The 14,752-nt window shown below is 38.1% G+C and overlaps 2 protein-coding genes and 1 long non-coding RNA gene across 7 annotated transcripts; 1 reads left to right on the top strand and 2 right to left on the bottom strand.

The window, feature by feature from the left end:
- Positions 1-1,781: 1,781 nt before the first annotated feature.
- On the bottom strand, positions 1,782-6,306 carry LOC309491446 (uncharacterized protein). 3 transcript variants are annotated; one of them, XM_082190504.1, is made up of 13 exons: positions 5,962-6,306; positions 5,544-5,672; positions 5,365-5,409; positions 5,157-5,275; positions 4,946-5,068; positions 4,806-4,871; positions 4,619-4,707; positions 4,416-4,521; positions 3,986-4,091; positions 3,620-3,698; positions 3,276-3,511; positions 2,686-2,907; positions 1,782-2,502 (listed from the first exon to the last, which is right to left on the bottom strand). In XM_082190504.1, the coding sequence occupies exons 1-13, from the start codon at positions 5,969-5,971 to the stop codon at positions 2,093-2,095; spliced, it is 1,740 nt and encodes a 579-aa protein (XP_082046630.1). In that variant the 5' UTR covers positions 5,972-6,306; the 3' UTR covers positions 1,782-2,092. The 3 variants fall into 3 exon arrangements, with proteins under 3 accessions (XP_082046630.1, XP_082046631.1, XP_082046632.1); XM_082190505.1 differs by having other exon boundaries at positions 5,553-5,672; positions 5,962-6,305; XM_082190506.1 differs by lacking the exon at positions 5,962-6,306 and having other exon boundaries at positions 5,157-5,187; positions 5,544-5,651.
- A 120-nt stretch (positions 6,307-6,426) lies between these two features.
- On the bottom strand, positions 6,427-9,877 carry LOC309491447 (uncharacterized protein). 3 transcript variants are annotated; one of them, XM_082190509.1, is made up of 7 exons: positions 9,315-9,617; positions 9,119-9,226; positions 8,872-9,005; positions 8,593-8,766; positions 8,249-8,484; positions 7,798-8,019; positions 6,427-6,951 (listed from the first exon to the last, which is right to left on the bottom strand). In XM_082190509.1, exons 1-7 carry the CDS (start codon positions 9,591-9,593, stop codon positions 6,791-6,793), a joined length of 1,314 nt encoding a protein of 437 aa, XP_082046635.1. In that variant the 5' UTR covers positions 9,594-9,617; the 3' UTR covers positions 6,427-6,790. The 3 variants fall into 3 exon arrangements, with proteins under 3 accessions (XP_082046635.1, XP_082046634.1, XP_082046633.1); XM_082190508.1 differs by adding an exon at positions 9,650-9,877 and having other exon boundaries at positions 6,848-8,019; positions 9,315-9,516; XM_082190507.1 differs by having other exon boundaries at positions 6,848-8,019; positions 9,315-9,620.
- A 73-nt stretch (positions 9,878-9,950) lies between these two features.
- On the top strand, positions 9,951-11,364 carry LOC309491448. The gene is made up of 2 exons (XR_014203126.1): positions 9,951-10,034; positions 10,714-11,364. It is a non-coding gene; the product is annotated as an uncharacterized lncRNA (long non-coding RNA).
- The last annotated feature ends 3,388 nt before the right edge of the window (positions 11,365-14,752 follow it).

The following is a 14,752-nucleotide window of genomic DNA, read 5'->3' as shown; positions in this document are numbered from 1 at the left end:
TTTTTAACAAAAAGTTGTTTAAACTCATGTATCTATATATTCATCTATTCATCTATCTATCTATTTATCTATCTATCCATCCATCCATCCATCCATCCATCACTCCATCCATCCATGTATAACACAGGCCTAAAAACATTCACTTTTTCAAACAAAAACATATTTTTTTTAACAAAAAGTGGTTTAAACTCATGTATCTATATATTCATCTATTCATCTATCTATCCATCCATCCATCCATCCATCCATCACTCCATCACTCCATCCATCAATGTAACACAGGCCTAAAAAACATTCACTTTTTCAAACAAAAACATTTTTTTTAACAAAAACATTTTTTTTAACAAAAAGTTGTTTCAACTCATGTACCTATCTATCCATCCATCCATCCATCCATCCATCCATCCATCCATCCATCCATCCATCCATCCATCACTCCATCCATCAATCTATCTATAGAAATAGACACTTACCTGTCAGCATTGGTGCTGTTTCAGCACTCGTGCTGATATGCACGGCAAATGCAACCATTTTGCATTGACAGGTGAACAGCTGGGGGAAAACTCAAGTTCAGTTTGCGTCAGGGCGTCTGCATGGATGCAGGGTCAAAGGCCAAAGGCCTGGCACGCTACCTCACCTAACCAGCTAAACCTACCCACCACCTGCACAAAAAAACAGAAAACAAAACCAAAAAACACTGACCACTGGCGGGACCTACACAGACCCTACCCAAAATATACCAGGATAGACCACCCCTATATAAAATAACCCTAGATACAACAGCAATTTATAAAATAGACCCCTGTTAAAAAAAAAACAAATAAAGTGCAGTACCGTGTCTACACACCTGGTGGCGCTAGAGGCGCACCAAACCACCACCAGTCGACTAGCCATACATCAATTACTATATAAACCAAGTTTCGTACAGATAAAACACACCGTTGCAGATATCTGGACAGTTAAGATTCGGCCAATCAGATTCCATATATGCAAATGAGGGTGGTTACTAATGAGGGTGAAAGTCGTTTTTACCTCCCTACCTAACCCTAACATGAGATCAACACACAAGATGAAAGATGTCTTAAAAGGCATTTATTTTTGTAACATTTAAAACTTAGACCACAGAGTTACAAATATGTAATAAACGATCAGGAGTCAGCTGACCAATCAGGACGTGGCACCAATCAGACTGCAGGACCAATCCAGTCTTCTTCCTGGACAGAGAACAATACAAACAACTCACACATAGAAACAGATCAAAAGGGACATAACTTGATAATTTTGCTTGTTTTAATGTATTAGCCATCCATCCATCCAGGCCCAGCCAGAGCAGGACAACTGGGCATAGGTGCTCAAATTCATACAAAGCCACATTACATACAGCCATTGAGCCGGTTCAGCACTGGTGCTGATATGCACGCCAAATGCAACCATTACGCATTGACAGGTTAACAGGTGGGGAAAACTCAAGTACACTTTGCGTCAGGCCGTCTGCATGCAGGGTCAAAGGCCACAACACCACTTGTGATTTGCAATAGAAGAAAACATTACATTGAGTTTGTGAATAAACAATGCATTCATTTTGAAATTGTTTTCTGTAAATACACTGGTTTCTGTTGCAATGTTAAGGGCCTACGGAGCATGAGAACTGGACTCAGAGGCTCAAATCAGGAGGGGGGGGGGGGGGGGCTCACTTTTGTATACACTAAAAAGTAATTTGGTTGTATACACTAATGCATGACATCTCAAATTAAAATATTTATAGAGAACAAGCAGAGAAATTGAGATGGGTAACAGATTTATTTGAAAAATAAAAAAGTGACAAACATTTTACAAAATAACATCTTAAAAAGAAACAATGTAAACATTAAAGAACTATAAAATAAAAACTATAACAGAACTATAAAATTGAGACAAAACAACTGGCAACGAAATCAAGCTCTGTGGACTGAGGGGAAAGGGGAGACAAAAAAACCCCGGCAGGCAGCCATCTTCGGCACAAGATCCACATACAAATTCATCCAGTCCTCGGAACCAAGCTTCGCCTGTGTCGAAAAGTGACAGGACAGATTTTTTAGGTGCAAGTCCTGGCCTACTCATCAAGCCATTCTAGGTTTAAGCCCTCGCCACGGAATGAGGTCCTCCGAACACCATAATCGAATTTGAGCTGGGTGTCGACAGGTATGTCAGAGAGCGCTTTGAACAAAATTACATCCGTTTTCACTCCACTCAGCTTAACGGAGCAGTAAAACGGCTTTAAGTTTGGCATCTTTGCAGAATGATTTATGAGTCGGCCAAACGTGTCCGAGTTGGGATGGCATGTGCAGGGAAAGGTCTGCGCGTCGACACATAGGTCTCTTTGGCCCGCCTTAAAAAAAAACAAGTAGCCAGCCTGGTCACCGAGGTCCCGCATCATCTCCTTCCCAACTGATGCTGGAATCACCTTCCCGTGATAGTCACAAACTATTTCCCCTTTAAGAAAGGGCCGTGTTGCAACCACTCCTACAATAGAACAAAACATTACATTTTGAGTTGGTTGAATAAACATTGCATTCATTTGAAAAATGTGTTCTGTAAAAAAAAAAAAAAAACCTCTACTGCCTATGCTAATAATTCACTGCAGTATACGTTGCATGGCCCACGTTTCATTTATAGAACAAACTAATGCCACAGTTTTACCCTTACCACGACCTTGCTTGGCACCGAAGTCCTTAATAGCCAGCCCCGTCCAGGTCTGCTCAGACAGGCACTTCATTATGGCCTCATCCGACTCTATGGCGAGGTTGGAAGGAGATGGTTTCCACAACCGTTGAATCTCCTCTGGCTTCGGGTAGTTGGACTTCCACCCCTCCTGCCTAATCAGCCTCGACAACTTTCCGGTCGAAGGCTTATGGACTTTGAAGTGTTCTGAAAGACAAAATGAAACCACTTTACTCAAAAGAAGTCAAAAGTGATCGTGTGAGTCGGACATTGCTGCGTTTTGATAGAGATAGTGTGTGGTAGGAAAAGGTGTTTGGGTTTGGAGTTTGTATTAAAAAAAAACAAACAAAGGTTTAGTTTTGACCAGGAGATCAAACCCTTGGCTAATTGTGTGATGTGGGTGTGTTGCTGTGTTAAGGGGTTTAGAAAAAAAAAATGCCTTAAGCATTGGTAAAAACTTGGCGGCTGTTTACAAAAAAATTTTAAAAAAAATTAAAAAAAACACCCACAGCAACCTGCAGCGTCTGCATGTTAAAATGCGGGACAATGCTGTATTGGTGGATTCGGAGACTTACCCAGAAGATATTCCCGCCTCTGGGCGTACTGCGAGACCCGCCACTTATCATAGAAGGTGCGGTCTTCAGGAAACCCATACTTCACACGCTGTTTTTTCGATGGAGGCTGCCCATCCAGTGAAATGGGAAAACTGGTCACAAATGCAGAGAAGTCTTTGCGGGCAGTTGGCAGACTCGAACTGCCTCCGGCTGTAGCCAATTCAGCAAATGACTGGTGGTCGTCGTCCGAAGAATTGCTTTGTAGGCGAGGAACAAAAAGGTTTGTTACTTGGGCAAAATTATGGCTACTCGGATGTAAAGATTGTTTGTGACATGTTAGGTCCTTGCTGCGTGAAGAGACTTACACGCACAAAGAGTCCAGCAGCACAGCTGCGTCAACAGCGTCCTGGCACAACCAGAATGAGCACAACCGGGTTAAATCATCTAGAAAACAATACAGAATAAAAGAGAGAAAAAAAATAGGAGGCCAAAAACAATTTATATAGATGTAATGCTCTCCCTGTGTCATGTCTGGGAAGAACTGCAATAATCATTACGAACATTTTTATTAGCTTCTCGAGACATTCACAGCTCAAGGATTTTACTGCCATAAGGTCTACTCTACATACTAAATCATAATTTAAAAAACTGGTTATGCATCAGTGATTTAAACGATGTGTACTAAAATGAATGGTGCTCTGTCTGAACTTGAGAACTTCCGTGAAACGTACCACTGTCTTGTAGAAGAGTGACAGCTATGTGTTTCCTGAGGTTGTTAACTGATTCTTCATCACTGGAAAAATCAATTGGCTGCTGACGGAGAATACATTCGGCAAACTACAAAAAATGTAATAAAAAAAGATGTGTGTATATATATATATATATATATATATATATATATATATATATATATATATATATATATATATATGTTGTCATTTTAGGACAGTGCTATTAGAAATTACTATATGATGTCCATGGCCACCATCATATAATCATCCTTATTTTTTTATTTATTATTCAATCAAATTGGATGTTTAAGTCATTGAAACTTGAATTCATCAAACTGACTTAAAAAAATAAGTTGAATCTTATATGTCAGGAAAACATATTACATTAACTCATCAAAATAAGTTGAGCAGTTTTTTACACCTTTGATACCTTCAGTGCAAAAACTCCACAGGACGAGGAATCCCTCTGTTTGGGATGAGGAACCGTCTCGCACGTCCAGGCTGAGGCGTCGTATCCTCTCTGAAGCATCAGTGCTCTTATATTGACAAACAACAATGTAACAAATGACAGCGCTATGCATTGTAGTTTCAAATACATTACTGTAAAAAGCCTTTGATTTTATTTATTCATACCTTGTCACCTTCTGGCACTTCATTATATCGATTTGACTTTCTCCCATTGGGTCTAAAAACAATGCCTTCTTCTGTGATGGCAGGATAACCTTTCAGTATTTTAGAATATATAGAAACATAGTTATGCACACTAATGGTCCATTTTAGTTTGGTTTATTTCAAAAACAAAGCAAGTTCCATCTTATACCGTAACTGTCCAGTGGTTGTGCTTGTTTGTGATGCCAATGATGAAGTGGTACACTGAGGGGTCAATCTGAAAATATTTTTGTTGTTGTTAGAATTCAAAGCCTTTGTGACCTTATCGTATTTACACTGAATAAAACCAACCTTCAGCATTGTTAAATGTCCTCGCCAAATTTTTCTCATTTCAAAGCTGTCTATGTAGAATGCCTGCTCTGCTGACCGAATGTTGAATTTCTGGATTTCCAGATAGATGAAGGCATTGATGACCTGCTGACAATGAGGTTCACATGAGGGTGCATACATGTTGTGTTTATTATACATAATAATAAAGTCAAGCGACTGTTTGTTTGTGTACCTCACTCTCGAGCTCCAGACCTGGAGAAGTACTGTAAAGGTCAAAAAAGAAGACTTTGTATGGCCCAATTTTGGAGACCATCACAAAAACATTCTTTCCTCTCCATGCATCTGTAATGCCTGTATTTGAAAACATACTGAGTGTATAATGTCACTTTTCAAAGAGCCTTCCCATAGTTCACATCACAGACGCAATATTTCTAACTTACACTGTTCTATGCGTGGGCTGACTTGAGTTTCTGACACAGTTTCTGCTGTGGAAGGGTGGATAACACAGTGATAGATTATTTGTTTATTTAGTTTGACAACACAACTACAATTTTAAATGTGTCTTGCCTTATACAAAATAAATATAATGTTAAAAAAAGTATGTGAATTGATATTTTACTGTTTGTACATGTGCCCAGATCCAGCAGACGATGCTCTAGCCTCCTCATGTCTTCCTTGCTATCTATAATGAGTTGGACAACATGTCGTCTTACATCCTTGTATTGCCTTCTGATGCGTCTCACAGACTCTAGAAAGAAATAATGAATGTGAATTATGAGATGGGTTATTGTCCCAGTGCTAACTTATTCCATATGGCTATCACTCAAAGCAATTGTCTAATAAAAGGACTTGAGGATAGAATCATTTGATCTCTCTCTCTCTCTCTCTCTCTCTCTCTCTCTCTCTCTCTCTCTCTCTCTCTCTATGTATATATATATATGTAATTAAATTATTCATTCATTGACGATGTCCTTAAAGACACTTGATGAAGTGGGACCAAACTTTGCATGGCAGTTTTCTAGTGAATCGGGCCTTACCTTCTTCCATTGTCACACGTCAAAAATCAGTCTCTTGCAATAACTGATTCTTTTTAGAAAACCTACAAATAATCATTCAAAAAGTATAAATTAAAAAGAGCCAAAGATGTTGATAAATACACAATCAAAAATACAATTTAAACAAGAGAACAATAAAGACTACAAAATTAATCATTGTTTCGCTACATGACGTTCAAGCATGGTATTTTTTTTAGTAAAAAAATGTTCATGTCCAAATGGTTTTATATATGGCAGAGAAAAAAAAAAAAGCTATAGCAAAAGTGTTACAAGGTAACAACACAGCGTATAAACGCTCGATCACTTCAAAGCCACATGAAACTGTTATTTATCCACTCAGTAGCCCAGTTTCGAAACCGCTCACGTGATGTCATAAGTACAGGCATAACTTGAAATATCATGCAAATAATTAAAAAAGTGGAAAGACTGTCACCTTGATCAGCAGAAGATCGATCTCACACGGTGTAAAACAACAGGTTTGATTGACAGTAAGACGTCACAGGTCACAGAGGGGGATGGGAATTAGTAGAGTAGCGGTGGCCATACAGTAGGCTATAATATCTCTAATTTACACTCGTGGCCACTGATGTTTTGCCCCTCGTAGCAAAGGCAAGGCACGTTATTTATATAGCACATGTCATACTCAATGGCAATTTAAAGTGCTTTACATGAAAAGGAAACATAACAATATAAAAAGTAAAAAATAAAAAAGAGAAAAAACTACTTAAAGCACATGTGCATTTCATTTGAGACCGAAGGACAGTGGGGTCGATTGAACATATCATATCATTTTGTCTATTCATAAAGATTGTCAGACACGTTGCCCCTTCATTTTTAATATTCTGCATCTATAATAAACTTTAGGCCATAACTGAGAACAGAATAAGGAGCGGGACTTCTCATTTAAAAAGGAATCTGCTGCCCTCTGCTGGACAACTTGAGACAACTTCCACTTTAGCAACAGATATCCTCCTGGGACCCAGAAAAAAAAAGTTTTTTGAATTTAGTTTTTTTCCAGGTTATCACACTGTTTAGAGCACAATAAACAAATGGTAAAAAAAAACATTTTTGAAAAATAATATTTTATTCATACGTTATGCTATGTCCTCTGTAGTGGACGTCAGGACTAAGTTGTTTAAAAAATAAAATGACATGAAATTATATGTATAGGCAAAAACAATGGGATTTTTTTTTTCAATCACCAATAAATTTGGGGGTTTCAGGATTTTTTCAACCAAAATTTGTATAAAGATTATTCTCAACTATGTTATGAAAGAAATAATGGAATGAATTGATACACCATTTTACTTTATGCAATATGTGGGTAAAATGTCCATAAATTAATATTCCCATTCAATGCAATGTATCTATAAACTGTATCTAATGTGCACATTAATGTGTTCTTGGAGCAACATTTAATGAAAAAAGAAGTGTAATAATTGGAGTAATAATTGGCAACATTTGAATAATAATATCTAATATTTCATAGAAATATTGATGTATAATTTATTTCCATATTCACTTGTTTCGTCTCACAAAATGCCTGATAAACATGATTTAAGTCCTGGTGTCCTCTACAGTGGACACGTATGAAATCAATGCCCTGTTCTGTAACAGAATTTTTTTTTTTTTTTTTAAACCCCTTAACATTTTCCTGAGATGTTGTTTTATGAAATACAATCTGAAAAGTAGTCCAATTTACTTTTTTTTTACCAAAAAAAAAACCTCTACTGCCTATGCTAATAATTCCTTGCAGTATACGTTGCATGGCCCACGTTTCATTTATAGAACAAACTAATGCCACAGTTTTACCCTTACCACGACCTTGCTTGGCACCGAAGTCCTTAATAGCCAGCCCCGTCCAGGTCTGCTCAGACAGGCACTTCATTATGGCCTCATCCGACTCTATGGCGAGGTTGGAAGGAGATGGTTTCCACAACCGTTGAATCTCCTCTGGCTTCGGGTAGTTGGACTTCCACCCCTCCTGCCTAATCAGCCTCGACAACTTTCCGGTCGAAGGCTTATGGACTTTGAAGTGTTCTGAAAGACAAAATGAAACCACTTTACTCAAAAGAAGTCAAAAGTGATCGGTGTGAGTCGGACATTGCTGCGTTTTGATAGAGATAGTGTGTGGTAGAAAAAGGTCTTTGGGTTTTGGGTTTGCATAAAAAAAATAAAAATAAAAAAAAACACACAACCCCACAGCAACCTGCAGCGTCTGCATGTTAAAATGCGGGACAATGCTGTATTGGTGGATTCGGAGACTTACCCAGAAGATATTCCCGCCTCTGGGCGTACTGCGAGACCCGCCACTTATCATAGAAGGTGCGGTCTTCAGGAAACCCATACTTCACACGCTGTTTTTTCGATGGAGGCTGCCCATCCAGTGAAATGGGAAAACTGGTCACAAATGCAGAGAAGTCTTTGCGGGCAGTTGGCAGACTCGAACTGCCTCCGGCTGTAGCCAATTCAGCAAATGACTGGTGGTCGTCGTCCGAAGAATTGCTTTGTAGGCGAGGAACAAAAAGGTTTGTTACTTGGGCAAAATTATGGCTACTCGGATGTAAAGATTGTTTGTGACATGTTAGGTCCTTGCTGCGTGAAGAGACTTACACGCACAAAGAGTCCAGCAGCACAGCTGCGTCAACAGCGTCCTGTGGTCCGACATCACGAGCGCCACGGTCCAGGTAAAACTGCACCGCCTGCCGTTGGGGCTCCGTTAGCTTCTGCGCAGCAATGCCAACCGCCCTGCGCACATCCTGGCTAGTAAAGTGGGGAAGTTTGTGCCTGCAGAAACAAAATGGAACACAAAGGGTTGCCTGTGAAATGACTGTGACTGACAAAATGTAGTTAACGGTGTGCACTCACACACGCATATGTGCAGGTACATACAGATCGTGTAGGCATTTGAGGTCTCGCGATACGCTGGAGACCGCCTCACCGGAGGACACAAGAAAGAAGGCATTGCATGGTTTCTCGTGACAGATGTTCCCTGGCCTTATCTTGCTGAAGTAGACCTGCAAACACTATGGGAAACAAAAACAAAAAAGGGAAAAAATGTCTGTGCGAACAAAAGATTATTAAATGGTATAAACAATGGTAGCAAGTCATCGGCTGTTTATGTCATACTAAAACTCACAGCTTCCTCCCATTGGGTCAGGGCAAGCAGCGTGTTGGTATCCGTGCCCCTCCCTACGCCGATCACCACCCTGCCACTATGCTCAAACCGATCAAGCCAATCTGAATCCTGGATAACGAAAGAGCGGTCACTAATGCATACGTAAACACTGCATCATATCATGAGCGTAAAGTCTTTAAAGTAGACATGGACTTACTGTCAAGGACTCCACAGCAATCGGGCGCAGCATGTGGGCAAAAACCAGTGTAGCTTCGCAGTAGTACCTATACATGGTACTTTCTCTGTGCCCGAGTTTTCTGCCCATCTCCAGATCTTGACACATCCTGTTTATTTCCGGCTTCGCCACTCTTAAAATAGTTTGACAATCTTTGAGTGCAGCAATCCCAAAGAGGAAGAACCTGTTTGGACAAAACAAAAAACAAGACAGGTGTAAGGGATCTGCTGGAGGCAAGTATAGATGAGAACTCAAATGCATTTAGAAACATATCAAGATCAGACATAGAACAAAAGCACAGCGTGGCATTAACTCACAACAGAAGGATGGGACGGCATGACACTCAGCAAACACGGGTACAGTGAAACAAAAAACTGACAAAGACACGTGGCAAACATGAGGGCTTAAATACACACAAGACTAATGACAAGACAAGGGACACCTGTAAACAATGAACCAATGACAACATGGCACATTAGACAAGGGAACACATGGCAGGATCATACTCAACACCAGACAAACAGCTGACAGACACTGTGTCGAGTTGATGAGGGTGATTGACTGATTGATTGCAGAGTGTTTGCAGGTGAGAGCCAAGAGCATTTCTTGGCATTGTGACTTTATCATCTCAGGATAAAAGTGTGGTCGCACATGTCAGTGAGTTTGTTTGTTTGTTTTATTCAGTTGCATTGTCACCTTATGGTAGGTAACATCCACACTACATTTCTCATGATTGATGTTCTTAATTAGTACTTTTGTCTTGTTTCCAGTACAAATGGCTAAATAATCTCAAGTCGAAATGCATTTACTAGAGGAGTAGATTTGTATAAGATGCTGCACTGCAAAAAACAAACATTTTCTTACTTAGTATTATTGTCTGGTTTCCAGTCCAAACATCTAAAAATTCTTACATGAAGATGCATTAAAATGAAGTGGGTTTTTACTCAACACAAGCTAAACTATCTGTCCATGGATTAAGAAAAAGAACCTTAAATTCAATAAGAAACCATATTTTTCTTACCCCATGGACCGATAGTTTTGCTTGTGTTAAGCAAAAAAACCCTTCATTTTAATTATTTCCACAGAAAACCAGACATAATATAGCATTTTACTACTTTAGTAAATTCATCTTGATTTTAAGAAATTCTTTTGATATTAGGACTGGAAAACAAGACACGGATACTAAGTAAGAAAAGCATTTTTTGCAGTGAATGTCTTTGTTAACAACTCCCTTCAATCTGATTTACTTATCACAGAAAACAGGACCCACTATAATTATGACATCTAGTGAATGCATCCTGATTTAAGAATTGTTAGATATTTGGACTGGAAAACGAGACAAGGATACGGAGGGGGAATAACACTCTTTTTCTTTTTGCAGTGTAGCACACGGTTTACTGCACTTACTTTTGAGTCGGACCAGACGGGACTACGCGGGTTGGAGATGGAGCTTCAGCATCGGTCTCCGAGGGCTGATTGGCAACGAAGAAGCCGCGGCGAAGAAGTTCATTGACCAAGTTGGCCTGGGAGCATCTGTCAGGAATGAGCTTGCAGATGACATTGTAGTCCCAGTTTCTGCCGTAGCGGACCCAACCCTTGCTTGAGGCCTTTGCGCTCTGCACCTCGGCTGCTCTCTCCTCTGGAGTGCTGCTCCTCATGCACACACGAGCCAGGTGAACGGAGATGCACTCCTGAGGCTTGTGGCACCGCAAGCAGTGGACAAGATGACGATCAGGAGTCCTGGGAGACAAACAGACACGTGAAAGAAATTATTTCAACGATTTTAAAGAACAATTCATGATTTGAAGAAATGTAATTAAAAAAAAAAACCACACTAAATGAGCAGCAGCACAACAGGGCCTGCCCTGCACTAATGCCATTTGCATTGTGAGGGCCTTAGTCTGTGCACGCTCACACCCTTTAATGACAATGGTCATCTTAAACCTAAACGTTGTCTTTAAACGCTGAGAAACACACAATGAATTCGCTTGAAAACTTGGTTTTAAAAAAATAAAATAATTTGTTTGTGCAATTGTTGTAGTAATTGTTTGTTCTTCTAAACAACTCGCTTTGTTTGTATTCTTTCCAGAAAACAAGACATTGCATCTTATTCCGTTTTACTCCTCTATTAAATGCATAATTATTTATATATAGTGTATATATATTTTTCAATATTTGGACTGTTTTAAAAAAAAAAGACAAACACTAAGTTGGAAAATCATTTTTGGTAGTGTATTTGCAGTCCAGTTTAAACTAAGAATATAGGTGGAAAATGCCTGGTGATCGGGTGTCTCTTAAATTGAAAACACAATAGGTTTGCTTTGAAACGTTGTTAACATGAGTTTTTTGTTTGTTTGTTTTTTTTTGGTTGAGAGAAATTGGTTTCTCTGTAACCACCATGACCTCTGACCTCAATGAATTGATTGTAGCTTATTCACAAAAAACAAGTCGAAGTTGAAAGCTGGATTCTAACTATACATTTTCTTTACATAAAGGCTTTACTTCAAAACTTTGGAACTACACTACCGTTTAGCAGTTTTAGACCTGTAAGACGTCTTAATGTTTTCAAAAAATGTCCCGTTAGCGCTTACCACGAAGACCACGCCCATAGCACCTATAGCACCTTGAATACTTAATGTTTATATATATGAGACACTTCAGAAATCAATCGCATGCCGAATAGCCGATCAAAAAACATTGATTATTATTACCATAAATGTTGATACTCGGAGACTATGTTGCTGCAAATAAGTCGGAGGAACGCGGGCGCATTCGTCGACCTGGAGCTGACTAGAGGAAACCGATATAACACAAAAAAATAATGTTTAGAAGCATTACCTTTTCTGTACTGTATCAGCCATGGAAAAATCAGTCAGGGAATAATACGTATTCGACAAAGTCTAATAAGTAAAAGTTGTTCGATAAAGTCGTTTGGTTTCCGCTATTCAAAGTGGAATTTAAATCCAATGGGGTGGGGCCTAACTTTTTTCCAACATCACTACATGGAATAAAAGTCTGGAATGAAAGTGTGTTGATCAAACATTTAATAACCTAAGGTCAACGATGTGTAATACAATTTTTTAAAAATATTTTTAAACCAATATGTAAAAAGAAGATATATATATATATATATATATATATATATATATTAGTACAACTGTTTGTAAGTATTCTTATTTATTTTCTACACATTATTATTTTATTGCAGGAATGATTGATCATTAGTTACATTGACAAGCAAACAACTCCAAATGCATAATTGCATATCATAACTCACAATTTATAAGGACAAAACAGAACTGCTATTAATAACTATGTTAATACTTATTTGAGAGAAATAAATCTGAATTACTAAAGTTATTGGTTGTAACTACAATATAATAACATTATAGAAATGAAGATTACATGTTTTTTGTAAAATACATTCATAGAACCATGTATATATGAATAAAAGGAACATTTGCAGTGAATAGTATCACATAAGCTGAAGGAAGTCACAATTTTTTTTTTCAAATGCATAATTGCATCCTGTGTTTCTACTTAAATCCTTCAATTATGAATTTATAGAGGTTACTAACTGTTTCATAACTCGCAATTTATAAGGACAAAACAGAACTGCCATTAAAAACTATGTTAATACTTATTTGAGAGAAATAAATCTGAATTACTAAAGTTATTTGGTAATGTGTTTGATCAATGTCACAATGTGACGTTGATTCTAAATAATTTTTTTTAAACACTGGTAATACAATGTCGCTGTCTGATGTACCAAGTTAATGTTGAAATAACATTAATATGTAAACTGCACTTCAATGGTGTGTCAACAAATTGGCATTATAAGGCATTAAGTTGCTTTGATTCTAGGGGGGACTTTATAAAAAAAGGAAAAAAAAAGAAAAGAAAACAAGCTTATTTGTATATGTACCTTCATATTTATTAAATTCACATTGTTATGGTGACATTTTCCAGAGCAGCATTGATAGGTTTGCTGTGCAGATGTTTCTCACTGGCCCACCCTGTTCAGGCAGCACAACCACTGTACATACTGGAAAGACGTCTCCTGCACATAAGGGGACAGCGCTGTCATATTCATGGTGGGGAAGGGGTAAAAAAAATCTGGCAGGCTCTGGCATCACTCCAACAGATATTTGATCTGTTTATATCCATATAAACAACTAATTCATACAGTCCTCGGAACCGAGCTTCGGATAAGCATGAAATCAAAATAGTACTTGCAGCCAGTAGTGTTCGCAGGGTGGGTGTGGTGTTGGGTTTTGTGGGGGACGGACACGTTGAGCACTTGTTTGCACAGGACAGCTCCTAGGTGCTGACAGTGGAAAAAAGTGCAGTGACTTACATTTTACACAGGGTGGCGCCAGTACTCATCAAACCCTGAAGCACACAGAAGAAAAACTTTATGCCAAACCTCACTTACTGAGGTGAAGCACACGATGAGGCTCTGGTAATCAGTCAAAAAAAAAAAAAAAAAAAAACTGAAATAACATTCCCACATTTCCATTGCTTTACAGGTGCTATATTCACGGTGCTATATTCACTCTCACTTGCAACATGATTTAAAAATTAATAATGATGTTAAACTAGTTCTCATGAATTATGACATTAATCAGAATAATAAGATGTCTGAATAGAGATGTCTGAATAATAAGATGAATGAATGTATATTTGAATATTTTATTCATATTTAATGTTTATTAACCATCACAATTAAATAAATAAATAAATATTAACAAGTATAATAAATGTCTGTTTTGATTCTATAAAAGATGTGCAACAGAGTGACGCTCCATCACAAGTGATCTGGCATCAAATCTGGTACTGCATCAGTCCAAACCTAACCCAAATCAAAACCTTACTCACACACAAGCTGAAAACAAGCCCCACCCACTCAAGCACAATCCAAATCTACCCAAGTCCAAACAACCAAAAGTCTAACTCCATCCATCCATGTGACACAGGCCTAAAAGACATTCACTTTTTCAAACATAAAAATATATTTTTTAACAAAAGTTGTTTAAACTCATGTATCTATATATTCATCTATTCATCTATCTATCTATTTATCTATCTATCCATCCATCCATCCATCCATCCATCACTCCATCACTCCATCCATCCATGTATAACACAGGCCTAAAAACATTCACTTTTTCAAACAAAAACATATTTTTTTTAACAAAAAGTGGTTTAAACTCATGTATCTATATATTCATCTATTCATCTATCTATCCATCCATCCATCCATCCATCCATCCATCACTCCATCACTCCATCCATCAATGTAACACAGGCCTAAAAAACATTCACTTTTTCAAACAAAAACATTTTTTTTAACAAAAACATTTTTTTTAACAAAAAGTTGTTTAAACTCATGTACCTATCTATCCATCCATCCATCCATC

This window comes from Leuciscus leuciscus, assembly GCF_965113295.1.
Source record: "Leuciscus leuciscus genome assembly, contig: HAP1_SCAFFOLD_257, whole genome shotgun sequence".
NCBI lineage: Eukaryota > Metazoa > Chordata > Actinopteri > Cypriniformes > Leuciscidae > Leuciscus > Leuciscus leuciscus.
Note: the sequence above shows the minus strand (reverse complement) of the source record. Positions and strands in the feature narration are given on the sequence as shown.